The 27,099-nt window shown below is 43.8% G+C and overlaps 1 protein-coding gene across 5 annotated transcripts in view; it reads right to left on the reverse strand.

The window, feature by feature from the left end:
* deptor (DEP domain containing MTOR-interacting protein) overlaps positions 1-27,099 on the reverse strand; it is a 102,998-nt gene that overhangs the window by 41,446 nt on the left and 34,453 nt on the right. For all 5 annotated transcript variants that reach the window (XM_041189623.1, XM_041189625.1, XM_041189624.1 and 2 more), the window contains 4 exons: positions 24,789-24,967; positions 23,196-23,319; positions 15,630-15,808; positions 4,532-4,714 (listed from right to left, as the gene is read on the reverse strand). In XM_041189623.1, coding sequence (XP_041045557.1) covers positions 4,532-4,714; positions 15,630-15,808; positions 23,196-23,319; positions 24,789-24,967 — 665 coding nt within the window. The remainder of the gene's footprint in view (positions 1-4,531; positions 4,715-15,629; positions 15,809-23,195; positions 23,320-24,788; positions 24,968-27,099) is intronic.

A 27,099-nucleotide genomic window follows, 5' to 3' on the forward strand; every position in this document is an offset into this window, starting at 1 on the left:
GGGCCCCCCCCCACCTGCCTAAAAATCTGCCGGTGATGGAGCTTGAAATTAAGCTTTATGTTTATATGCATACGTTGCTGTGGCAACATGCACTTTTACATGCATGTTGTAGTCTGGGACAATGGATCGCGATGGCAGAGGCTCCAACTTTCACATGCTCACCAGGAATCTCTCCCACTCTTCCAGCCTGCCATTGGCACACATTAGAAGGATTTGCGGGTAGATACTCAACCTCTCCGCTTCTTCCTTGAACAGAGGCCCAAACAATCCCCATCCACCACTACTCTCCTCCATCTGACTAACCTTGTTCTCTCACTGAACAATTTCTCCTTAAACTTGTCTCACTTCCTCCAAATAAAAGGTGTGGCTATGGGTATCCGCATGGGCCCCAGCTATGCCTGTCTCTTTATGGGGTATGTGGAACATTCCTTGTTTCAGTCCTACTCTGGCTCCCTTCCACAACTCTTTCTCTGGTACATTGATGATTGCTTCGGTGCTGCTTCATGGTCTCGTCTGGACCTGGAAAATTTATCAATTTTGTTTCCAATTTCCACCCCTCCATTTTCACATGGTCCATCTCTGAAACTTCCCTTCCCTTCCTTGACCTCTCTGTCTCAATTTCTGGCGATAGACTATCTACCAATATCCATTACAACCCCACCGACTCCCACAGCTACCTCGACTACAGCTCCTCACACCCCGCTTCCTGTAAGGACTCCATCCCATTCTCTCAGTTCCTTCGCCTCCATCGCATCTGTTCCGATGATGCTACCTTCAAAAACAGTTCCTCTGACATGTCCTCCTTCTTCCTTAACCGAGGTTTCCCATCCACTGTAGTTGACAGGGCCCTCAACCGTGTCCAACCCATCTCCCGCACCTCTGCCCTCACACCTTCTGCTCCCTCCCAGAACCATGATAGGGTCCCCCTTGTCCTCATTTCTCACCCCACCAGCCTCCGCATTCAAAGGATCATCCTCTGCCATTTCTGCCAACTCCAGCATAATGCCACCACCAAACACATCTTCCCTTCACTCCCCCATCACCATTCCACAAGGACCTTTCCCTCCAGGAAACCCTGGTCCACTCCTCCATCACCCCCAACACCTCATCTCCCTCCCATGGCACCTTTCCCCACAATCGCAGAAGGTGCAACACCTGCACTTTTACCTCCTGCCTCCTCACCGTCCAAGGGCCCAAGGCCTCCTTTCAGGTAAAGCAGCACTTCATTTGCACCTCTTTCAATTTAGTCTACTGCATTCACTGCTCCCGATGCAGTCTCCTCTACATTGGAGAGACCAAACGCAGACTGGGTGACCACTTTGCGGAACACCTTCGGTCTGTCCGCAAGCATGACCCAGACCTTCCTGTCACTTGCCATTTCAACACACCACCCTGCTCTCATGCCCACATGTCCATCCTTGGCCTACTGCATTGCACCAGTAAAGCCCAACGCAAACGGGAGGAATAGCACCTTAACTTCCGACTAGGCACTTTACAGCCTTTCGGACTTAACATTGAGTTCAACGACTTCAGACCATGAACTCTCTCCTCCATCCTCATCCCTTTTTTCAATATCCATTTTTATTTGTTTTATTTTATCCGCTTATTTTTATTTTTTATTTTCATTTTTATTCATTGTTTTATCCCCACTTTTTCTCCTAACTTTTATCTTTTTTCCCACCACCATCCCATCCCCCCACCTCACCCCCACAAGGGCCATCTATCACTTGGTCATGTTGTTCTTTCCAGAGTGCTTACCCTTTAATCACCTTCTGCTTTCTGACCTTAATGCCACCATCAGCACCTCCTTTAGCCAGTACCACTATCATTAACACCACTTTGTCCTTTTGTCCATGACATCTCTGGCAATCTCTCCTTTGCCTCCATCTATCACTTGCCTTCTTATCCAGCTTCATCTGCTCCACCCCTTAAACAGTATAAATTTCACCACACTTTTACTTCTCTTTAGCTCTGAAGAAGAGTGATATGGACTCGAAACATTAGCTGTTTTTTTCTCCACAGATGCTGTTCGACCTGCTGAGTTTTTCCAGCATTTGTTACGGATTTCTAGCATCCACAGTATTTTGCTTTCAACTTAGATACTTAACCTGTTTGGCTGTGTTATGAACACACCCACCTTGGCCATCAAGTCCTGGAGTGAACCCGGAGCTTCTGGCTCAGACACAGGGATGACACCCACTGCAGCACAAGACCTCCCTAGTGGATAGTACAAGTGGTAATATTTAGTTCCCAGTCTTCACTATCCTGCAGTCAAATCTCAGTAATGGTTACCATGTCATACCATCCAAGTTGAATTTGCAGTAATTCATTCAGTTTGTTTTTTGTGCTGTGTGTGTCCGTATAAGAACTCTTACTTAGGTCACACATCCTAATGTGTCCTTCAGTTCTAATATTTTGTGCACATTTTCTCTCTCTGGTTTAATCACGTTACATCTTTAAGTTTTCCCTGTATTGCCGAAAGCACAATTTCTGATTGGTATTCTACTCTCTTCCTATTTGTTTGTTTTTGAATTATTATCTATACTCCAGTTTCCCACCCCAGCACTCCACCACCCCATTTACTAATTTGATGTCCTTGTGACTGCCCTATTTATCCTTTCAGCTAGGAAATGGTCCCAGCTGGGTTCAGCTGGAGCCTGTCCTGAAGGTATAGTTCCTTCCTGTCCCAGGATTCATGCCAGTGACCCATGAATGAAACCCCTCTTTCCTACCCCACTCCACCAGCCCTGTGTTCACCTTCCTAATCTGTTTATACTATGCCAATTTGCACAAGACTTCAGTAATAGTCCAGAGGTCTTGTTATTTAATTTTATTTTTAATTCATTCTTGAGATTTTGGGATGTGAGCATCTTGCATATCCCTAATTGCCCTTGAGAAGGTTGTTGTGAACCTCCTTCTTGAACTGCTGCTTTCTACATGGTGTCGGTAGACCCACGCTGCATTTGTCTGTAGCGGCTTGATAGAACTGAGTGATTCCCTAGGCATTTCAAAGGGCAATTAAGAGTCAACCTCATTGTTATGAGTCTGGAGTCACAAGTGGGCCTCCATTGAAGGGAATTAACACACCAGATTGATTTTCATGACAATCTGATAGTTTCACGATCAATTTTAATGAGAGGTTATACTTGCTTTAACAACTACATTTAAATTTCCCAAGTCTTCTCAGTACAGATGAGGGATTGAAGTAGAAGTCTTCTTGGCCTGTACAATTCAGAGCAATTCTTGTACTTGCTGAGCTCAAACTGAGGGTGGGATAGGTCAGGGTGGACGGGGGGGTTGGGGGGCTGGTGTTGGTCACAGAGTATCTTACTCTGCTGTACAATACAGACTTACCTGTGCAGAGAGATTCCCTTCAATGCATTTGACATCGTAGCTCCAGAGATTTGTTCAGATAATTCTCAATAGTCTGATGTCAAAAACTGTTTGCTAAACAAGGGTCAGTTCAGCTGAGAAGCCAGAGGAATGCATCGATATTAAATACTTGTTGTGCTGATGGGGCTACGAAAGTATTCTGTGACAGTTTTGCAGTTTACTTTTTGTGAGCTACTTTTCACAGATATTTTGGAGTTTTGTTCGATTGCCTTTTGGGCATAGAATCCGCCACGACAGATCGTCATCTGTGGAAAGCAGTGGACTTGGGGGTGTTAAATTGATTTTTTCCTTGCTTCCTCTTTTCTTATACCCATTTTCACACCAAGGACAAGTATCTTCAAAAGTAAATGTGCATGTATGCAGATAAGAATGCTCTGGTTCACTTAAGTTTATAAAATTTGTAAAATAGCAGCAACTAAGAAAATAATTCTTCTATCCAACTCTAATATGCATGAGCACAAAAGCAGCAGTTGTAGACCAGAAATTATTGGACAGACACTTGGGCAATGGTCGAACAAGATGTTAAATTAAATTAAATTAACTTTTCAGTCATCATAACTAATACAAGATCTATTTCCGCAATCAATTTACAAATGACAGATGCTGGATCTTGGATGCCTCTGCATGATACCCTGAAAACAGCTGCTTTCCAGAGTGCAACTGTAGTACTCCATTTCTCTTTTGTATTTGGCGTGCAAGTTCACATTTGTAAAAGACAAATCCTACTTTTGGAACCAAAATCTTGCACCTGTTTTAGAGGAAGCAGCACAATTTCTTCTTTCTTTGGGAAAGCAGACAATACAACGTTTTATCATCTGACAGTGGGGAAGGGGCAGTGGTGTTGAAGGTGAGAGGGTGGTCGCATGGGGCAAAAGAGAGCAAAGAAGAGGGAAGGAAAAGAAACAGTGGTACTGAATACCACAGCTTTATATCTGTAAGTATTTTGAACACCCAATATAAAAGTGCAAACTGATCGGAGAGTTACGCATGTGAAACACAAAACACAACTTGCCTAAACCAACCTTCCTATTGTAAAAGGAGGCAGGCAGCGGCCATAAAACTATTAATGAAAGCCTTTGCTGTGGAACACTGACTGGGGCTATAAATCACAGACAAAATTGGAGCGAAGTATTTTTACCTGAGAGAAAGCTGGTGTTAGGATTGTCAGAATTTTGCTTGCGTAAACAAAAAGGACTCTCATGACTGTCAGGCACCAAGGGCACGTTCTCATTCAGCAGCTCGACCAGCCGTCGCCTTCTGCGAAAGTTCATACGGAATTGGTACAAGTGGTTACCATCCACAAAGTGGTGTTTGTTGTCCACTGTGTACAGAATAATGGGAGAGGGTAATAAGACTGGTGAAACAGATAGAATTAATTTCACTGATCCTACACAGACTGTTTGTCAAAACAACACAACAGAATCTGAACTCTGAATGGACAGCTAATACACAGCAAAAGCCACAAAAGCACAATGGGAGAAAAATACTAAAATGACTGCTTTGGTAAGAGCTGCTTTAGTTATTCATTAGTTCTAGACTGAACTTCATCGTTATGGAAATTTCTTGGTAAAATTTGGATAATTCCAGTTAATTATACACCTCATTTCTGCTATTGCATGTGACCGTGCAAGTGTTTTAAGTACTCTATTTACAGATACACATTGCGCAACAGAGCTTAAATGCTAGAACATCCCATCCCTAGATCACAAAGACTGGTGGTGCATTAAAAATAAATTCACAATCTAACCATTACATTCTGTTAGTTTGAAAATACCAGCATTAATAGATGTCCATACATATAAAAGTACATTTCTCAATGGACATCTTGTCTAACGTCCAGTACTGGATGAGCAGAAATTTCCTCCATTGTCTTCAGTCTCTGCCACAAATTCCATTCCCTAACCACTGAGTCTCCCTGGCAAATTATTTGCAACCTTGGTGTTATGTTTGACACCAAAATGAGCCTCTGGCACATATTTGTTCCAAAACCAAATCGACCTGCTTCCACCTTCTTACATCACTTGACTCCATCCCTGACTCAGCTCACCTGCACTGAAACCCTCATCCATGCACTTGTTACCATGAGATCAGGGGAGAGGATGGTGTAGTGTTAATATCGCTGGACTAGTAATAACTAGGATAATGCTCTGGGTACATGGGTTCAAATCCCAACATGGCAGCTGGTGGAATTTGAATTCAATATGAAAAGCTAGTCTCAGTATTGGTGACCATGAAACTATCGTCCATTGTTGTAAAAACCCATCTGGTTCGCTAATGCCCTTTAGGGAAGGAAATCTGCCATCCTTACCTTGTCTGGCCTACATGTGACAGCAATGTGGTTGATTCTTAACTGCCCTCTAAAATGGCCTAGGAAGCCACTCAGTTCAAGGGCAATTAGGAATGGGCAACAAATACTGGCCTTGCCAGTGATGCCCACATCCATGAAAGGAGAAAGAAAAAAAATTGACTATATCAACGCTCTCAGGACTGTCTTCCTGTCTTTCAACTTATATTAAAAACTCTGGTGCCCATATCCTAACTTGCACCAAGATCCATTCACTATCATCCCTTTGCTTGCTGACCTACATTGGCTCCAAGTAGAACACAATTGTAAAATTCTCATCTGTGTTTTCAAATCCCTCCATGATCCCATTCCTCATCCAGCCGTATAAGCCTTCAAGATCTCTGTGCTCCTCCATTCTCTTCCATCTGTTGTGCAACCCCCCCAACTCCACTCATCACTCAGCCCCTCTCTCCCTTCCCTTAAGATTCTCCTTAAAACCTCCCTCTTCATCCAAGGTTTTGGTTTTCTGTCCCTATGTGACCAATGACAAATTTTGTTTGATAATGCTGTGAAGTGCCTTGGAGCGTCTATCCACGAGAAAGGCACTAAATGAATGCATCATTGTTGTTGGACCTTCATTGGGTTCATTAAAATCAAACAGCCAATTTATTTCACATTTGCAAATTTCAGCGTGGACAGCCAATTCTAGCAGATTTTCCACTGCGTACACATACATACATGTACATGCACATAAACCACCCACCCCCCACCGCCCAATCCTGGCTCAAAATAATCAAATGTACTGCATGAAAATATATTTAAATATTGGAAGCTTTTAAAAAAAAATTATACAACAGCAGCTGTAAATTTGAATTAAGCTGCTTTAAAGAACAGAAGCTGGACTTTTGCCCACCATAATCAGGGCTCTAAAAAGGGCATTTAATGATAATTTCAGAGATAACTAAGCTGACAACCCATGCCAAATTCTTTCCCCCCTATCACAGTTTAATTTCTGTTGAAGTCTTCGACTTGGAGGACAAGGGGATTAAAATTTGAGTCACTGTCTCTGAATACTTGGAGGATGGGAGAGAAGAAAAGGAGGAACAATGAAAGAGGAAAAGCACTAAGAAAAGGGCAGCCTGGTTAGGAAAAAGGACCCTTGCCATCTGAGTTGAGTGAGTTGGTCAAGAATGGACAATAGCCAAAATTGACCTTAGCGTTAGAAGGGATTCCTGCGCCTTCTCATTAACCAGCAGGCATCCCTCTCATGCAAGGACAAAATGTCAGGTTTGGCTGTGAAACGCTCCATGACTGAACTTCCAGCTGACACATTGTCAAGGCTCATACATGAAGAACGTTCCCTTGGAATGTACTGGGATGGTACCCATGGAAACAAGAGTCAAAACCCTGAGGGGACAATGGGGAGAGAGAAAATTGGCCAAAATTTAAAAAAAACCCCAAAAGACACCATTACCAACATCCCCACGCTCCCATAGCAACACCAGACAAATAGGATCAATAAATGCATACAATCCTGAAAATACTGCAAAAAATACTGCAAAGAACACATAGATTTGGCCAATATATACTTGTGAAGAAGGAAACCTTATAACAACACTCCATAAGTTTTTCAGTAGATCCAACAGGAAAGTTACATATTACTAACAATGCTGCACACTTAGGAAATCTGGCACTTGCAGAGAAGATAATTTTTCCACAATTGGCACATCAGTGGGCATACTGGCAGCATTTCCCTGTGAGACAGCCTGTCCAGCAATTGAAGCAGTACACAAAACAGCGCTTCAAATTCCAGACAAATAATAGCACAGTAAACTCCTAGAATTGGCTGTAAAAACAGAAGCACAGGGGGCCATAAATGTTACAACACAAAAGCAAAATACAGTAGATGCTGGAACTCTGAAATGAAAGCAGAAATGCTGGAAGTACTGAGCAAGCAGGTCAGGCAGCATCTGTGGAGAGAAACAGTGGCTACGATATTCCATGCCCATTGGCGACAGGTGTGTTCAGTGGCGTGAGCAGACAATATGGCATGATCGGTTTCACAATGGCAACGTTGTACGGCACGTGCCAGGGTCGCCTGTTGGACTTCAAGCTTGAGGAGCATTAGGAGGGAGTGAGGGGTTGGATGGTCAACAGCAGCCCTGCTGTTGAAATGACTTATGGTGGGAGGAGGGCAAGGGCAGCCCTGCCATTGAGTATAGTGCACAAGCATGGTGGGTAGGCTGGGCAAGGGAAGCGGCCACGCATTAGGGAAACCTGTATAAAGTAACCATTCCTCTGCAGCTGAGACAGTTCAGGCACAGCCACATTGATATAATTGGAAACAAATATTAGGAGAGAGGTGAAATATAAGCTGGCTTAAGGTGGGGGGGGAAGGTGGGGGGCAGGGGTGGTGGGAGAGAAGTGGTGGGGATGGTGTGGTTGTAGGGACAAGAACTCATCTTCCAACTAGGCAGCTTACAGCCTTCTGGATTGAATATTGAATTCAACAACTTTTGATCTTGAACTCCCTCCTCCATCCCCACCCTCTTTCCGTTTCTTCCCCCTTCCTTTTGTTTTTTCCAATAATTGATATAGATTTTTTCTTTTCCCACCTATTTCCATTATTTTTAAATCTTGTATGCCCTGCTAGTCTTTCCTTCCCACCCCCACTAGAGCTGTACCTTGAGTGCCCTGCCATCCAACCTTAATTAGCACATTTGTTTAGATAATATCACCACCTTCAACACTTCTTTGTTCTTTTGTCTGTGACATCTTTTGATTATCTGCTCCTATCACTGCTTGTTTGTCCCTACAATCACACTACCCCCCCGCCCCCCACTTCTCTCCCCCCACCCCCACCTTAAACCAGCTTATATTTCACCTCTCTCCTAATATTCACTCAGTTCTGTTGAAGGGTCATGAGGACTCGAAACGTCAACTCTTTGCTTCTCCACTGATGCTGCCAGACCTGCTGAGTTTTTCCAGGTAATTCTGTTTTTGTTTTGGATTTCCAGCATCCGCAGTTTTTTGTTTTTATCATTATATTGATATAATTGAAGTCAGGCCTCTAGCTTATCTGCCCACTCAAGAAACGCAGAGGCATCAAAGGGCCATCAAGTGCTCCAGGGCTTTTCACCCCCTGGGCACAGACTGCAAAGTCATAAGCGTGCTGTACAATCTCCTTGCTGAAGCTCTCCATGGAGTAGTCACTCCTGGAGGTGCTCACAGCCCCTTGCAATGTCAGCATCTCAGTTTGGATCAGTCTCCCCCATGGATCAAGCTAACAATGTAGCCTTGCAGTATGGGTTAGGAGAATGCCTGCACCTGAGCTGAGAGCACAGTATGCAGTCCAATGGGCAAAGCTGCCGCCAATCAGTGGGGTGGAGTGGAGCAGAGGAGGGTGAGGTTTCAGGCAGCCATGCAGCGCACTAATCTCTGGCCATCCAAGTGGCGGCCTACACTCTCCAGGAAGCATTAAGGGGCCTTCACACTTAACCAGGGCAGGTGCTTAGTACACCCATGTTAACTCACATGTCTCTCTCTTTTATCTTGCAGGAGTACAACGTCAGGAACATGGAGCCTGGTGAACTAGCTGTATCCCTGATGGCCTACAGAGAGTGAAGAAGACTGAGATAGAGAACGACTGAGGCTTCTGACTGTGTAGAAGCAAGGTCAGCAACCTCAGGAAGAAAGGGCGGCTGGGGCTCCTGCACTCGCTGCCAAAGAGCCACAGTGAGTCATCGCTGGTCAGCGCCTGGCGACATCCAGGGTCTACAGATACCACCTTTCGCTCCTGCAGGTGACCGAGAACCAGTCACCGGCTGATTTGAAGGCTGCTCATGTCTAGGGAACTGGCTGATCACATCTGCAGGATTTGGTGCCACGGGGACATGGAGGGCATCCACTGTCAGTGGCTGTAAAAGGGACTGCGGCGCTCAATTTCTATGGCAGTCACTCCTTTCAGAGCTCCACAGGTGACCTCTGTGGGATCTCACAAGCCTCCACCCACAAATGTATCCATGAGGTCACTGATGCCATCTTTGTGAGGGCACACAGCATTATGCATTTCGCCCGGGACTAGGAAAACCATGATGCAAGAGCGATTGGATTCACCCAGATCTCAGGTTTCCCACAGGTGCAGGGTGCTCAGATCTCCATTGTAACACACGGTGAACTACATCAACCACAAGGATTTCCATTCGCTGAACATGCAGCTGGTTTGCGAGCACCACAAACACATCCTGCAGGTGTGTGCAGTTTCCAGGGAGCGTACACGATGCCTACAGCCTCAGTCAGTCACAGATCCCTGAAGTCTTTCGAGGTCCACAGAAGCTTCAGGGACAAGGGCTACCCGCAGAGGCCGTGGCTGATGACACCCGTGTGACAGCCTCAGACTGCAGCAGAGCAACGCTATAGTGAGGCTCATGCAGCAGCTCACATCTTGGTGGAGCGGACCATGGGGATGCTGAATATGTGGTTCCGGTGCTTGGATCGATCTGGTGGAGCCCTGCAATACAGTTCACAAAGGGTGTCACACATCGTCGGTGTCTGCTGCGCCCTTTGCAACCTGACGCTGCAACAGGGAGAGGAGCTGGCTGAGGAGGAGATGGAGGAGCTGGAGGTCTCCCCCAATGAGGAGCGGGGATGAGGGTGAGGGTGAGGAGATCCTCGAAAGTGATGAGGACAGGGATGAGACCCTCAAGGATGAGGCCCTCACACTGGCTGGATGAGGCAGGGGTGCTTGGGAGGCCCTCATAGCTGCTAGATTTGTGGAGGAGGATGACCACATGCAGTGAAGTAACCCCATAGATCCTCATATTGCATTTGTGAACGTTTGACTCCAGTCTGGCTTATGGCAGCGTGAATACCCTGTGTGAGAATACTCCTGTCATGGAGATGCAGTGGAGGCTCTAATTGTCGCTTGATTCCAGAAGGATGGTGACGACACGCAGTGAGGACACTCCATAGATCTTCACGCAGCATCTGAGAATATCTGACTCCTGTCTGGCTGAGGGCAGCTCACTTGCGCTCTGTGATCAAGGTCATATCATACAGACTCAACCGTGAAATTTTAGAAGCATCTGATCCTTTGTCAGTCTTCAGCACCTGAGTCCTTCAGGAGCACAGCATCACTGGTCACAGATGCTGAAGCGATGCAGGGTCAGCCCCATCTTAAAGGTGCTGAGAGCACACAGAGAGTATGAGAGAACTCAGTGGCGCCTGCCCACTATGTTCTGGCAGCAATGACCAGCACCGCCGAGGTGCAGGCATCAGTAATGTCTCAAGGAGTGTGAGGCTGGACCATCACTGTGGTCTGACGGCTGCACAGAGCACAGGGAAGAGGCCCTGGACTGAGACACCTGCCTTTTATCTTGTGCAGAAAGGTTTCACATCTGAGTGACAAGAACACTGCTGATCAGAACAAGGAGCCACAGGCAGGGAGACATTCTTGGGAGTTTATTAACAATAGTGAACAGTATTAACACCCGTGCCCAGGCTGTGTAACTAATTCTTAACTTGCCTAACCCTGTCACTACATCTTGGTGCTCCCTGGACATCCACAGTGGAGGTGGAGGCGGCCTGCTGACTGCCAAGCCCTGTCTGTGATGACCTTAGCAAGCGTCCCCTGGAGGGCCGAGACTTGGAGAGCCGTGATCTTCTTTCATGGTCCTGCTGTGTGGCAGTGGCACCCTTCTCGGCCTGTGGAGCTGGAGCTGCTGAGGCCACAGGAAGAGCAGATTTGGATGGGCCAAACACTCCCAGAGTCACTTGGATGGATGGCCCTGGGGTATGCACCTCTTCCCTATGGGTGCCTGAGGGCCCCTGGCTGACTCCTCAAGGAGAAGGAGTAGCTGGAGCGAGATCGAGCTGTCAGGCATCCCTCTTGCGTACACACTGTTGGAGGTCAACTATGGCGTCAGTGAAAGAGCAGTGCAGGAGCGATGTCCTGGACCAAGGTCTCCATGGCAGCTGCCATCCTACCAGAGTTGACCTCGGTACATTGGCATACCGACGCTATCACCTCAGCCTGAAGGTGGACAGACTCCTCCATCATACCTTGAGATCTGAGGAGTGCAGCGGACATCCCTTCCTGACGTTCCCGAGCTTGCCTTTGAAGCTCCAGCAACTGTGACTTGACCGAGTCTAGAGGCTCATCATCCAACTCGGACCCAGCAAATTTCTGGCCTCCAGCAGTCAGTGCTGGATACCTGTCACCACCTGCTGTGGATCAGATAGTGCGATGTGCTCACCAGGTTGTGATCCTGAGGGTATTCTAAAGCTCGGTCCCACCAAGGTGTGTGTCTCTGCACTGGTGGAGGGTGTGGGTGAGCGCTGTGATGGGACTTCAAGGAGGTGGATCCAGATTCCTCTTCAGAGGTTTCTTCAGAGCTTGATTGGAAGCCCTAGGTCATGGACTCCATCAGCTATTTTCCAGATGTGCCTGTGAAAGCAAGGAGAGATAATTAGTGCATGGCAGGGGTCTGAGAAACAGGAAACATCACTCACAGCATGGTTGTCTGACAGATGTTGCACTGCTGAATCCTCACTTGGTAGAGCACCACTGACTTCACCATCAGCACAGGATCAGTCCAGAGCCTCGCCAGCCAGCTGGATGACTCCGTTTTCAAAGTCCACATGTACCTTCATTTCAGGCATTCCTCCACCGGTCAGCATTCTCTCCCTGTTGTTGTGTGCCAGCTTGTCCTGCATGAAAAGAGACGGAGAGAGTGTAAAGCGGGACACCTACCAGGCTAGATGATAAGTATGCCTGGCATGTGTGGATGATGAGTGTTCCCATGGACAGGATGAGGATGATGAAGGTGCATGAGAGAGAGTGAATGGTGATGTCCCTTGAACTGGCAGTGAGTGAGGGCCCTGTGGATGTGTGATGGGTTTGTGAGTGTGAGAGTTGAGAGTGATGAGAAGAGTGACTTACCCTGGCAGAATGGAGATCATCATCCATCCTCTTGCGGCACTGGGTGGCTGTGCTCTTTTGAAGGGCGTTGGCGCTGACCACCGCTGCCACCACTTCCCAAGCCTGTTTGATGGCGCCGCTTCCCATCCTGCAGCCAGAGTGAGGTAGAGGACATTGTGGTGGGCCTCCATGGCAGCCAAAAGGCGTTCCAGTGGCACGTCGTTAAACCTGGGGTCTGCAGTCTTCTCACCTTGCCTGGATGCTCTTCCCTGCAGCAGTCATGGGCTGGAGGCAATGAGATGTGTGACACAGCTGGACTTTAAATATGGCGCCCGGTGTGAAGAAGCCGCGAGGGCGGGCGAATGAGAGCCTGCCTGCCATGGAAACGGCATGTTTCCTGGGAACGCATCAATAACGTGGTGGGTTTTGGACGATTCGGCGTGAAAACCTGCATTGGGATGGTGGGTAAAACATCATTTTAATCGCCCACTATTGCACTTAGTGCAAATCTGAGACGATTCTGCCCAGTGTTTCAGGCTGATGATCCTTCAATAGAAATTAAGAAAGATAGAAATATAAAAGGTTTTGAGCAATTAAAAGGGGGGAGGGGGAAGGGATCAATCATGGGCAGTAAATGCTGCTTTGCCAATGTAATCGACACCCTAAGAGCAAATACAAAAAATTGTCTACATTGGATACAGAAACACCAACTTAAAAACTGCATACAACTTTGCACATGAATAATGAAAATTAGCTCTGTGACTCTTGGTGAAGCAAAATCTGTGCAAGTAACTTGAAGGCCAGAATCTTCCGGTTGGCGTGCGGGGATGGGGCCCGCTCACCGGAATGTAAAATGATGCGCGGTAATGTCGGGTGTGCTTCCTGACGTCATTCAGATATTCAGTTCGGCAGGCGCGCACCAGAGTTGGCTGTGTGCCCACCGAACTGTCAAAGGCCAATTAAGGCCATTTAAATATCAATTTAAATAATTAGCATAGCTGCCCGTCGAACCTTAAGGTTGGTGGGCAGGTGAAGAGCCCAGGGGCCTTCGCATTTATCATGAAACCTCATCCACGGGCGGGATGAGGTTTCACGAAGGGTTTTAAACTTCAGTAAAAATTTTTAATTAAAGCCATAGACATGTCCCAGCTCATGTGGCACTGTTACATGTGGGGACGTGTCTTAAAAAACGTTTTCTTTTTTCATTTAAATTTTTAAAAATCAAACTCATCTCCCTGAGGCAGCTCTGTGCCTCAAGGAGATTTCTGCACTCTTTCTCGCGCATGCGTGAAAGAGCGCAGGCCCCAGCTCAGCCTACTACCCCCGCCCACACAAAATGGCGGTACACAGGCAATCATGAGCGGCGATTGGCTGCACCTGTACCCGCTCCTGCCCAGCTACCCTCCCCCTGACGGGGAGAAAATTCTCCCCTAAGATTTTAAAACTTAACCATTGCTTAGGAAATTTTCAATTACTTGATGGCAGGCTCCAGATGGCAGAGATCCAGTGCTCCAACCAAGCCTCGTGGCTCTCTCTACCTGGTAGCAGTCAGTTTGGCCTGTAGAGGGGTACGTCCCAACCCTCACCCCACGGTGTTGGCCTGGCTTCAGGGTGCTTCCATTTTAAAGCCCACTCTCCCCTACTTACCTTTCATTACAGGCTGCTGCTCCTTTCAAGTTGGAAAGCCTCCGATTGGGCCGCTAACTTTGAGAGCCTGCTCACCGTCCGTAACTGCTTGGTGAGCCCTCCCTCCAGCCATTAATTGACCACCCCAGAGGAAAATCAATGAATGATGATTTCCCCACATAGTATTAGCTTCTGGCCCACGTTTCAACCTACCGGCAGGGTTGAGAAGCCCGCAGGGAAAATGCTGCCCTTAATTCCAGCCAGTATGATAGCCCTGCAATGACGCTCTTGAATGCTCTGGTTTCCATAAAATCATCTGATTCACCACACAATGATGCAAAGTAGCAGGGTGTGTTTTATTACCTAAGGTGCCTTTTTACAGCCACTAAGTCCTTGGCAGTGTAATACGAGACATGCTGAGGTATTGCTACTAAATCATCATCTGTAAGACATGCTGACACATGACTTCACAGGTGACCAGTTGGAAACATTTCAGACTTGCAAAGCTGAGCATAGGATTATGCAATACATTGAAAGCTTTGGGAACAATTGTATACACCTGATAATGAAATTGTTTTGACTGGAATTAAAATGCTGTGGAATACATATAATGACAATAATTTATTCAAAACAAGTGTCTTCCCTGGGCAAGTTTGATTTCTAAACAAAAATATAATCAACTAAAAAGTGCTGCTACTAACACGCACCTTTTTTAAAAATTCATTTGAGATGTGGGTGTCACTGTCTAGGCCAGCATTTATTGCCTTTCCCTAACTGCCCTTGAGAAGGTGGTGGTGAGCTGCCTTCTTGAACCGCTGCAGTCCATGTGGTGTAGGTACACCCACAGTGCTGTTAGGGAAGGATTTTGACCTAGCGACAGTGAAGGAACGGCAATATATTTCCAAGTCAGGATGACAGTTTTCTCACCTCTCTCCCTACTTATTGCTCTGAAAATGGTAATTTGTGCTAGGATATGGTTCTGAACATACTGGCAACCAGAGTGTCCTCTTGCTATTCCACTGGCCCAGTTGAGCAACCACAGCTGAGGCAACCCCATCTTCATTCAAACATCCACTCTTTCCAGCAGTATGGAATAGAAATTAAAGGTAAGAACAGTGGATGAGTTCCCACTTGCAAGCCTTGGGATCCCTTGGCAAATTGTAATACACACACTCATTACTATCCAGGCTAAGATCAAAATTGAGCTTGAGGATCATTTAGCCAGAGAGCTTTGTGAACAGCTAAAGGTCAGGCCAGGTTTAAATATGAGGGTTTAGTGGGGGTTGGGGGACGTTGGAGAGGCAAGTGACCATTTGGCCTATTGGAAACTTAATTATAATTTATAAATTTAATTAGTGAAGAAATGCTTTACACTGCACTTCATAAAGTAATCAACCAATTTCTCACCATTCTGAATAATGCCATGTTCCAGCAGCCTACAACAGAGTTGCTCCCCTTCACTCCTTATGGCAACTTCTCCTTCTTGAATCAGCCAGTCAATAAATTCACCTGCTACAAAAGCCCGCTGGTATTTCACTCCTTCCTCCTCCCGCGTCTGCATCAGATAGTTCTCAGTGCTCATCAACCTATCATGACAAAGATACAAAGACAACCCTTGATTTAAAATAACTATGCCTCTATAAACAGTGACTGATCCAGAAGAGAGAGGGAAAAACAGGAACTCAACATGGATGCAGCACCAATGCTCTTGAATCTGAGCCGAAGCTCAAATCACATAGAGCTTTCAGGATTCCACAATAATTGCTCTTGAATACAGTGATGCGCTTAGTCCATGAGTTGGTGTGGCAACTGGTACAAAAAGGGAGCCAAGTTCATAAGCCAAGGCCAGGGTTTTACGGCCCCACCCACCTAGTGGGAAATCACAGTCCGGCGGAACTGAACGGAGATTTAAACGGCTCACCACATCCGCCGGGGGGGGAGAGACGCCGCGGCAGGAGCCATAAAATCCTGGCCTAAGTTTCTTTTTGGCTTAGAAAACCTGCATGGAAGCTCTAGATAGGAGAAGGAAATGTATGATGGAATGATTTTCAAAAGCAAAGAAAATATTCATTTGAAAAGTAAGACAGAAGCGTAAACCCTGCATTAAAGCTTCAATGAATTTATTCCATGCACAGGCACTGGACCTCACACATTGCATCCAAGTGTTTTTCTTTGGAGAGGACAGGCAACTGTAGACTTTGCATGCAGGAATTTCCAACGACAGATCCCTGCTAATTTTCCTCACCTTTGCTTGTACTGTTACCAGCATTTAAAAGGAATTTTGAGCGGGGACAAAGTAAGGAGGAAAAGGAGAAGAAAGAAAATGGAAAATTTATGAAGTACAGGACATCAGCCCAGAATTCAATGCCATGCTTCTTAATTACTATGTAAAGCTAAACAATCTAAAAGCACATTTACCGTCAAGTTGCGCATCACTTTAGCAAATGTTTCACTTTCTTACCAAAAGCAGCCAGTACCTCCTTTTGTTTACAAAAAAATGAAAATAGTTGTGAAATGAAACTTATTGTATTATCCCTAACAAAGACAAAAAATAGGAATTTAGAATCATTATAAAGTTCAAAACAGGAAAAGAGCAAAACTAAACTCACTCCCTAGGCTAATGTCACAGATCAGTAACTCCCAGCTTTCGGAAGAAATGTTGGAACTGATGGGTAAAACTTTATTTACCATTCAGATACTAGATTATTATTTTAATATTTAACATGGCCTGTTAAATTCTGGGAGAAATCAAACAATAGCTGTTTTTGACAATCAAAAAATGGAAAAGAAACATTTCATTTTGATTAAATGTCCCCACCTACAAGTAAAATTGAAGAAATTAGCAGTTAAGAGAGTAGACTGAACAACGTGGCTAAAATAAGACCAAAATTCAAAATGAAGACAAGACTAAAACAATTCATTTCCAGAATAAGACGCTGAAAGAAATCCATCTTCGGCAAATTATATCTACTAGTATATCACAATACAATTAACTCACTGATAACACAGCACTGACATACTTCTCCTGTTGTCATCTACATTCACATTATTTTGTTAACAGCAGTGTTATAATTTTAGTAGACATAGCTAATCCATCCTGTCCTTGAGCATAGACTAACCACTTTTATTCTTATATAGGTTCTTTGATCTTGTTTTAGAAGAGCAACTCATATGCCTTACTCTCCTTATTTGTACATTCCACATTGGGGAGTCAGTTTCAGGGTTAATAGTGCAGTCCTGTAGTGGGAGAGACCAGACTGGTTCCAAACATTTTGACTCAAACTTGCACTCTGATAGCATTTCACACAGAAATCTTTTCAAGGCTGTCCAATAGCTTGTTAGTGGTCAGTTGGTTTGTACCATGGACTGCAATGACAGAGGAGGATTTTACAGTTAACTTCACCCCAATAGTTTAAATGTGTCTTCATAGTATAAATTGCTCCTTGGATTCCTGCCACTTCATAGGCATCACAAAATAAACATCTTTGCCTGATGTGCATCCTTGATAAGGATGTATATGTGCTGGAAGCAGTTCAGAGAAGGTTTACCAGACTAATACCTGGAATGGGTGGGTTGTCTTATGAGGAAAGGTCTGACACACAAGGCTTGTTTCTGTTGGAGTTTAGAAGAGTAAGAGGCGACTTGACTGAAATATATAAGATCCTGAGGGGTGATGTGGAGAGGATGTTTCCTCTTGTGGGAGAATATAGAACTAGGGGTCACTATTTAAAAATAAGGGATCGCCCATTTAAAACAGAGATGAGGCAAATTTCTTTCATTCAAGAGGGTTGAGAGTCTTTGGAACTCTCTTCCTGAAAAGGTGGTGGAAGCAGAATCTTGGAATATTTTTAAGCCAGAGGTCGATAGATTCTTGGTAAGCAAGGGGGTGATAGGTTATCAGTGTAGGTGGGATGCAGATTTCAGGTTACCGTCAGGTCAACCATGATCTTATTAAATGGCGGAGCAGGCTCAAGGGGCTGAATGGCCTATGCCTGCTCCTTGTTCATATTTAATATTGCTGGTACCACCAGAATATAAACATGTATTGGACTGCTATGCGTACCTGCCACTAAACTGATTGGGAAAGCTTCACCTCATGTTTGCAACAAGAGCATACTGAGTTCAGCTTTCAAATTTATTGGACATCCATTCTTCCATAATGCAAAGTTCAGGAAGTCACATCACCCAGAATTGAAGCACTAGATAGGATGGTGAAAGGGAAATGGTGGGAACTATCATCTTTGTAAGAATCACTCAACATCAAGAAGCACCAGTTAAGCAATGATGTAACAGGAAGAGTGAAAAAAGGCAACAATTTGACAAGCTCATTTTTCTTTACCATCTACAATCAAACTACCTAAGTGTCCAAAGAAAATGTTCATTTTGAGATGAATAAAAAAGTATTTTTTAAAAATCATTGAATAAAACTATTCTAATCATTAGGGCAGTTAAGGCAGTAAGTAGCAGTCATAACGGCTGAAAAGATTGCAGGTTCAATTCTGGCTCTATTCTGTTAACCAGAACCAATTAGAGCGGCAATTGAGATTGCTTCAATTGCTGACGGCACCACTTTTAGAAAGGGGAAGAAAGTGGCCTTGCATTAGAAACACATATGTCCAATAAGGGGAGGATCTGGCTCAGCCACAACTAACAGTTGAGCAGCCTGCTGACAGAGTGTACTTAGGTTCTCAAATTGGCCACCTGAGGGATATTGGAAGGTGCCCAAAGGATATTTATGTTGCATCAATAAGTCAATGCCATAGGAAGAGAAAGAGACAAGGGAGATTTTTGTTATTGCAAATTTCTCTGGGAATCACAAATATAATAAATAGTAGAAGCACTTGAGAATTATTGGACTGATTAAAGTCACAACAATTATTGTATGAATAATTACCTCAGCAATTACTATCTGCCACATTTGAACACAAGAAAAATTCTTAACTGCCCTAATGATTAGAATAGTTTTATTCAATGATTTTTTAAAAATACTTTTTTATTCATCTCAAAATGAACATTTTCTTTGGACACTTAGGTAGTTTGATTGTAGATGGTAAAGAAAAATGAGCTTGTCAAATTGTTGCCTTTTTTCACTCTTCCTGTTACATCATTGCTTATAGTGCTTGTAGTGAGATGCAGCCAATGAATTGACAGAAGTCAGATTACAGCCCCCAAATACCAAAGCAGCCAAAATGGCTCATTTGTGTTTGTGTAAACAAATTTTTTACAAGTTGCAGAGTTAAATGTGCTAAAACATGTCCAACTCTGATGAATAGAGATAGAGGGAGTAGCCTTGTTTCTTTGTTCTCCTGTTTTGTTCTACTTCCACCTGTGATTAAGCATTTAACTTATTGACATGGTACATGCACAAATTATTGAAATCTTCCTTATTCACTGGCTCTCTGGAATTATAATTTTTAAAATAGGGTTTCTAATCAATTTCTGGAATTATAATTTTTAAAATAGGGTTTCTAATCAATTTTCATTACCTAATGCCACAAAATATTAACATTTTTCAACAAATAATAGGGGCCGAAAGTTTTCTGGATGTGAGGTGAAGCATTGGTTCACAAGTGACCACACTTTGATTTTTTTCCCAGAAAATCCAATTTTCCTCTGCATTCCTGACCCCATGCCATTTTCCTCTGGTCTTTTTGCAGGTAGGGAATACCCAGTTTGCAACCTGCCTGCACTGAGGTGGGCTCCCCATTTTAAATGGGGGATCGAAATCATATTTCCTCCCACCCACCATTTTCATCCAAAAGTGCAAGGTTTTGGGGCCTCATTAAAAGCATGCCAGGTTTGAGAATTCATGAAGAAAATGGAAAAAGTGCCGAGGAGTTGGGACATTCTGAAAGTGGAAATGTAATGTAGATACATTTTTAATGCGGTGATTCGTCATCAGGGTCTGTCCTGCAAAGGTAAGTTGACCAGCATTGTGTAATTGTTCACAGGCATTGCAGTACGTTTCCAATGGAGAAAGTATATGTATCAAAAAATGTTTTTATTAATGGTATTGTCATGTTTTTGTGCTCTGATTTAATTGGACTGACAGAACTGGTTGTTTTTTTAAAAAAATAGGAAAAATGGTCTGCATCTGCTCCTCCTCTATAGATTGACAGGCATTCTGCTTTGAAATGTAAATGGATATTGGTTCTGTAAGTGGAGCTGGAAGCTTTTATTATGATAGCTGTTCCCTTATGAATGTCTGGCTGGGTTTCAAAAGCTTCAGCACAGCAGGTGTTCTTATTGATCCAAGAAGTATTGAAATATATACTAAACCTATGTCTTGGTAGCATGTCTACCTCTGGGCCAGAAGCTCCTGGTTCGAGTCTCACTTCAGGACTTGACGGTCATGGAAGGTGCATTCATAACGTGGCCAAACAGGTTAATTATCAGCCTGTAAATCCTTCCAATATGCCTGATGGTAGGTGGCAAGAGTGGAAGAGTTTCATTTTCAGCCATACTGCAGAAGGCAATGGCAAACCACTGCAGTACTTTGCCAACCATAATCGTGAACCAATCTAATGGAAGTCCATGGTTGGCAATGCCTGCTTATGGCATGGTACTGAAAGGAGGAGTAACAAAATATATCCTTGATGTGGTTTCTTGTTTGTTTACAAACTTAATAGTTACTTAAAGGATTACAACTCTTTTTTCCCTTGGGTTTTTGGACCAGTAACAATGGTATTGAATTCAGAGTTTCCTTAGACTGCTGGAGGTTTAATAATTCTCATTGCTACTGCAAGGTTCCTGAAAACTGTATAGTGCATACTGGGTCAGTGGCTATGGAGGATACATGGAGCACATAGAGATGGCATGAGGGAACGTGAGGTGACATGGGGTGGAGGAGACCTGAGGGATGGAGTTTAGGGAGCCTTTAAACAATGTTGGGAACTGGGCAACTGTGTTGGAGATGGGCCTTCCAACCATCCCATCCCCATACCTACATTTTTCACACACTCCATTACGGCTAACAAAATGCACTGCAAACCCAATCTTTCGTAAGGTCACACATGGGTCAGCTATGCATTTTATGAGCCATGAAAGTGAGTAGGAGGGAGTTTAATATATGAGGATTAAGCAAACCGATCCTATTCCCAACCAATTTAATATTTAATAAACAAAAATCATGGCCATTGATGATGCTGCCCCAACGAGCAGGTTGGACTCAAATTAACATTTAAAAGTAGCTTTCCGATGATATCAGTAAGTGAGGAATATAGTGCACTATAGGACTCCTGACAGCAGACACCAAATGATTAAGGTAAGCGCTGATATTTTGTAGCAAATCTTGAGGGCCAGGAAGAGCAAGAGTGGTCTCCCAGATCTCAAGCAAGCCTTCAGCCTCTCCAGTCCCAATGTTCCCACCACCCCATATCAAAGCCTCAATGTCTTTGCCCCGCCTCACCCCAAATTTTTGGCCCCTGCTCACCCCCCCATCTACAACTACAATTGCAGTCCCAAAGGCTTACACCCACCTCAACCTTGTCCCACTGACGGTGGCCCCAATATAGTCATTTCCCTGATGCACCAACCCTGGTCATGACCTTTTGCCTCTCCTGACTGCTGAGGACAGTCACCTTGGATCCCCACCTACAACTTCCTGCAAATTGCCTGTGCCTTCATCCATCAACTAGGCTGTCAACATTGTCAGTGGTTGGGCAAGAGACTGCACAAGGTTACTGAAATGAGGTCCTGCTATTAAGATCAGCAATTCCTTCACATCCTTGCCCTTCTAGGTTTACCCTACTACTGTGCTAACTTGCTCCCTCATCGCCAATAATTCACATCTGTGTTTTAATGCATTTAAGTGAATGCACTTAACCAAACAACCTGACATATCTTAATGTCCAACTAAGGGTGCTGTAAATATTCTGTTAAACATCCGAAATGGACAGCAGCAGAATTAGGCAACCAATCATCACTAGGGTAACAACAATCAGTTAAAGACCTAATTAATCAGCAAAAGAGGTACTTGATCCCAAGTCAAGATATGACACACTCTAGTACAGAATTTTCAATTGCCCATGAGGGCCAGAACAGGAGCAGGTGCACTCTGAAAATAGTGCACCCAGATGGCGTGTCTGTGTCCCGACATCTCCCGGATACACTGGAATTTTCAAAGGGAGGACTAGAGAGAGGTGTATCGGGATTTGGGAACCCACTTGCCTTAGATCAACTGCCTCAGTTCCTTGAGGAGCTTGTTAACAGGCCAGGGAGGACCAGAAGGTGATTTTCAATTGCTAAATCACCAAACCCAAACAGTCTAGTGCATGTTATTGCATAACTGTCGGGATCAACGCGGGCAAAAATGAAGTAATTTTCGTTATGAAGAAACATTTTTGCCACTGGGCTTTTGTTCCTAATCAGGAGCAGTACCTTTCAGTTGGCTGTTTGGTCATTTTTCTGCACGGTGAGGCTGCTGGTCCTCTGATGTCCTGCCTCCTCAGTGCAGGCTCCGTCATGGTTGCCGTCTGCCTCTGATGATTGTGCTCAGCAGGCAGCTCCTGTTTCTTGGCAAGGCTCGGTGCCATTAATTGGATGCTAAACTTGCCACTGGCTCAATTGGGGCACCTACATTTAAAGACAGCCAGGGGTCAGAATTCCCAGGCCCTGGTTGAAAATCAAGCCCCTAATATGTTTTACCTACATACTGCACTCGCTAGAGTTAATGAAACTCACAAAAATGGAGGCACTTTCATGAAAAGGTCACCAACCTGAAACAGTAAATCTGTTTCTCTCTCCACAGATACTGCCTGACCTCCTGAGTACTTCCAGCAATTTTTGTTTTTAAACTTGTCAAATAATAATTCAGTTGCTGTCTTCAAGTCGATCAATTTACAATATTTCTCCCACTGTAACTATAAAAGGATTGGAAAACTGGCATTAAAAATTTGCTTCAACACCTAGACATTTGTTTCCTGCAAGGCAATAAGTGAGCAGAAAGATCCATCCAAAACACAATCCACCTACTTTTCATATATCCTTTGGCCTCTTGTGAAAACCTTCACTTCGCTATCCAATGGGAAAGTGCCATCATCTTTTCTGAAGCGATAGAAAAGTTTGGCATCCTTAAATTCCTTATGTTCATCACAAACTAAAAAGAAAGCACAGAAAAATCCAGGATTAATACATTTTGGAACACAGGTCAGAATCAGTTAATTAGAGAACAATATGCTTGGGATGCTTCAGGAATGTTTTATCACATGTAACATAATACTACACCAGCAATTTACAGGAGATTATTTTATCAACTCTGTCCTTTATTCTATTGCCTCTGCTTTTAAACTAACTACAGCCAGATCAGAGACTTTACCAACAGGAACAATGAATTTTAATGACAAACTTGCGAGACTGATTTATATAATAATTAATAAGCAAACCAATATATAGATGTTCTTCAGCTTAGTTTATTTTTGTCCACATTGCAATGTTGAACTCTGAACAGTTTAAACTTGCAAAAGAATGACGGGTGGGCTACTGCTTGAATAACCCAGATTTAACAGATTACAGAAAATCAGATAATCTTGCTGTACATGTATAATACATCTTCACAGAATTCAACTAATGGAAGCAAGTTTGTTTGCAGATGAGAAGTGTGTATTGAGAGAGGCATCTAGTTCACTGGATAATATGAACAGTCTTTTTTTGCATCACTTACTTATTTCTACTTGCAATATTTAACTAACCGCCACTTCAAGCTAATTTGCTTACTGTTTATTAAGTTTAGGATGTTGATAGCAAAAGACCAAACTCAACAGCCATCTGAAATTGACCAGCCCTTTATTAAATCACAGTCTGAGAAATATGAGAACTGGGCTCCCCTGGAAATTTCTTGACTATCAATCAATATGCTGGTAGGGACCTCAACATGGAACTAGTTTTGGTACAGCAGAGTGAAAACGGAATATGGAATTATTTTTCCCGAAAGCAGGAGCGGGAAGTGATCAGATTATCACACGCCTCAGGTGGAGGCATTCCAGGTGGAACTGCGAGAACAAGTGTAATAAAAAGTTTGTTTCAAGCGCCAACAGGAAAATGCAACATACAGTCACCAGTATTTATTCTGAACACACACAACACACACACAGACACTCACACTTACTTTTCTATTTGACATGCAGGACTTAAAAAAATTGTATCCCAAGTTAGAACAATTCCATGTTGGAAAGTGAGCAGTGTGGTGACAACACATCAGCATCTTGGCAGCACATATCAGATAGAGATTGGGTTGTTCATAATACACACTGCAAGTACGCAATCTCAAGTCATTTTGTAAATGCTTCTGTACCAACCACTTAGTGTTGGAGCAAGATTATTTTCATCAGAAGGTTGGGATCAAGTTACTTGCTTGGAATGGCAAACATAGAGCCATACAGTTATATAGCACAGAAAGAGGCCCTCTGGCCTATCGTGTCCGTGCTGGCTATCAAGCACCTATCTATTCTAATGGTGTGAAATATGGGCTTACTCACAATCACATTAACCAAATATACACTTAACCATTTGTTTACAGGAAGTGTAACCGTTGAAACATTGAGTTATTTGTTATTCATGTGAACTTACCATGGTGGATGACACTATGGTCCAATAGTTTTTGCATCAATTTGATTGCCATGTCCCTGTCAGCAGCATCTTTGTGATCCAGAAGCCAATCGATTAATTCTTTAGCGACAAAACAATTTGGATAGGTTCTAAGATGATATCGCCGATCTTTGATAATTTTTTCCTCATGAAGCCTGAGCCTGAAAGCACAATTCCAACAATCTAAAGAAGGCTGAAGCAAATGTCCTTTTAGCAATCAACAGAGGTTTCTAAACAAATTAGGTTAAAGATGTTGCTGATTAGAAACACAAACTGGTTTATCCTTTCTGGCAGATTATGAATGACTTCAGTTGACCAAGTTAAGAAATTACAACAGGAGCAGGGAATACTAAATAAATGTATTTGCAGCATGTAGGTAGAAGAGTAGAAGAGCAATCAGAGGTGGGTCACCCGAGAGATCCCAGAGATGGAATGATAAGCAACAATCAAAGAAATGTAAATATACCAAATTAATTCCTCTTTCCTATACTGTGGAGGAGGTTATGAGCAACTCCCCAGGATGCAAATTAAAACTTCCTGAGAGATGGGGGGAAAAAATGGACCGAGCATCTAAAAACCCCACAAATACCAGATAGGGCATATTAGGGCAATAGCAAATAAAGGAAGTCAACGTACCAGGTGGGCTTCATGTAAGGGTACATAAAAGAAACATCATGCCCTTGTTACTGTCCTTAAGGAATCACTAGAATAAAATCAGTGCTTAAAAATTGGAAAGTAGCCAACATAACATCAGTTTTGAAAAGCAGCATCAGGGCCTTACAGGTAACTGAGCCTGTAAATCAGTGCAGGTATACTTTTAAAAGGCACACTTAAAGAGGGGATAGTGAAACATCTAAGTAGGTCGGAGGGATTCAGTACGGATGGGAAATCATGGTTAACAAATTTCTCTGTTCCGGTAAGGGCTGGTTGACAAGTGGAATTCTGTGGATATAATGTTTAGATTTCAGCGAGGCTTTTGATACTGTGCCACACACAAGTGATTAGTTTACAAAGTAGCAAGACATTAAATGCACAAGTCTGGCAGCTGCTGGAAATCTGAGTATTTCCCCCAGCTGCCAGACTTGTGTACTTATTGCCTCGAGTATCTGAGTATTTCCAGCATGTTCTGCTTTTATTTCAGGTTTCCAACATCCACAGTATTTTGCTTTTGATTAAATAGACAGGCTTCTGAGGTTTACAAAATATTGGATAACCTTGAGAAAATAATACAAAAACAGAATTACCTGGAAAAACTCAGCAGGTCGGGCAGCATCGGCAGAGAAGAACGTCAACTCTTTTCTTCTCCGCCGATGCTGCCAGACCTGCTGAGTTTTTCCAGGTAATTCTGTTTTTGTTTTGGATTTCCAGCATTTGCAGTTTTTTGTTTTTATCTCTTTGAGAAAACAATGGTCAGTTGTGAATGGGGCTGTGACGATAAAGAAGAAGTTGCCAGCAGGATGTCATTTATAGTGTGTGCAAATGATTAGGTGCTAAGGGAGGAAACAAAGTTAAGGAGGTAGAGGGAGAGAATGTTTTAAACAGAGAAAAAACAAACCAAATACAAGAAATCTGGATAATTAGGAATGGTGGGCAGATAAGCAGCAAACTGTATTTAACGGGAGAAGTACAAGGTGATAAGATTGGAAAAATGGCCTAAAACTTCTGATCAGTCATAACCTGTGTCCGACCTGATCAGACAGAAAACTACCCACTTGCCTCCATATGCTGAAAAGGCTCTGACTTCCTGCAAAACTCCTTCAGTGTGGGTATCCTCGCAGACAGCAGCAAAGGAAATCTGCACAGAAGCCACAACCCCTTTTTATGGCATTAGCTGCTTTCGTCGGGTAAGTGTTTAAAGGTCCCCAAGGTTCTTAGCGTGTGAGTGAATGGGAGAGTGAGTAAGTATGCAAGTGGGTAGGTGGGTCAGATAAGATGGTAAGTGTGCAGCTGAGTTGGGGGGGTGCGTGGTTGGGAGTGGTTGTCAGGTCAGGGCTAGTCAGGTCAGGTTGCGGAGTCAGTGGTGTCAGCTGTATAGTTACCCAGAAATTAGACTAGGAATTTTCTGTCTAACATTTCCTGTATAACTATCCAAGTAAGTTGGAACTGTCTGAAGTCTTGGATTTTAACTCAAGAGTTAAGACACTTTTTCAGAGAGTTATAGGGAGCAGGGGAATTGCCCATTAGAAGTTCAAACTTCCTGGGCAATTCCCACAGATTCACTGAGTTGGGACTTCCACAGGGTCCCATAGTGCACCTTCAGGATACATCCCACCTCCGATGATACAGAGACTGG

The sequence above is a fragment of the Carcharodon carcharias genome, chromosome 6 (genome assembly GCF_017639515.1).
Source record: "Carcharodon carcharias isolate sCarCar2 chromosome 6, sCarCar2.pri, whole genome shotgun sequence".
Taxonomy (NCBI): domain Eukaryota; kingdom Metazoa; phylum Chordata; class Chondrichthyes; order Lamniformes; family Lamnidae; genus Carcharodon; species Carcharodon carcharias.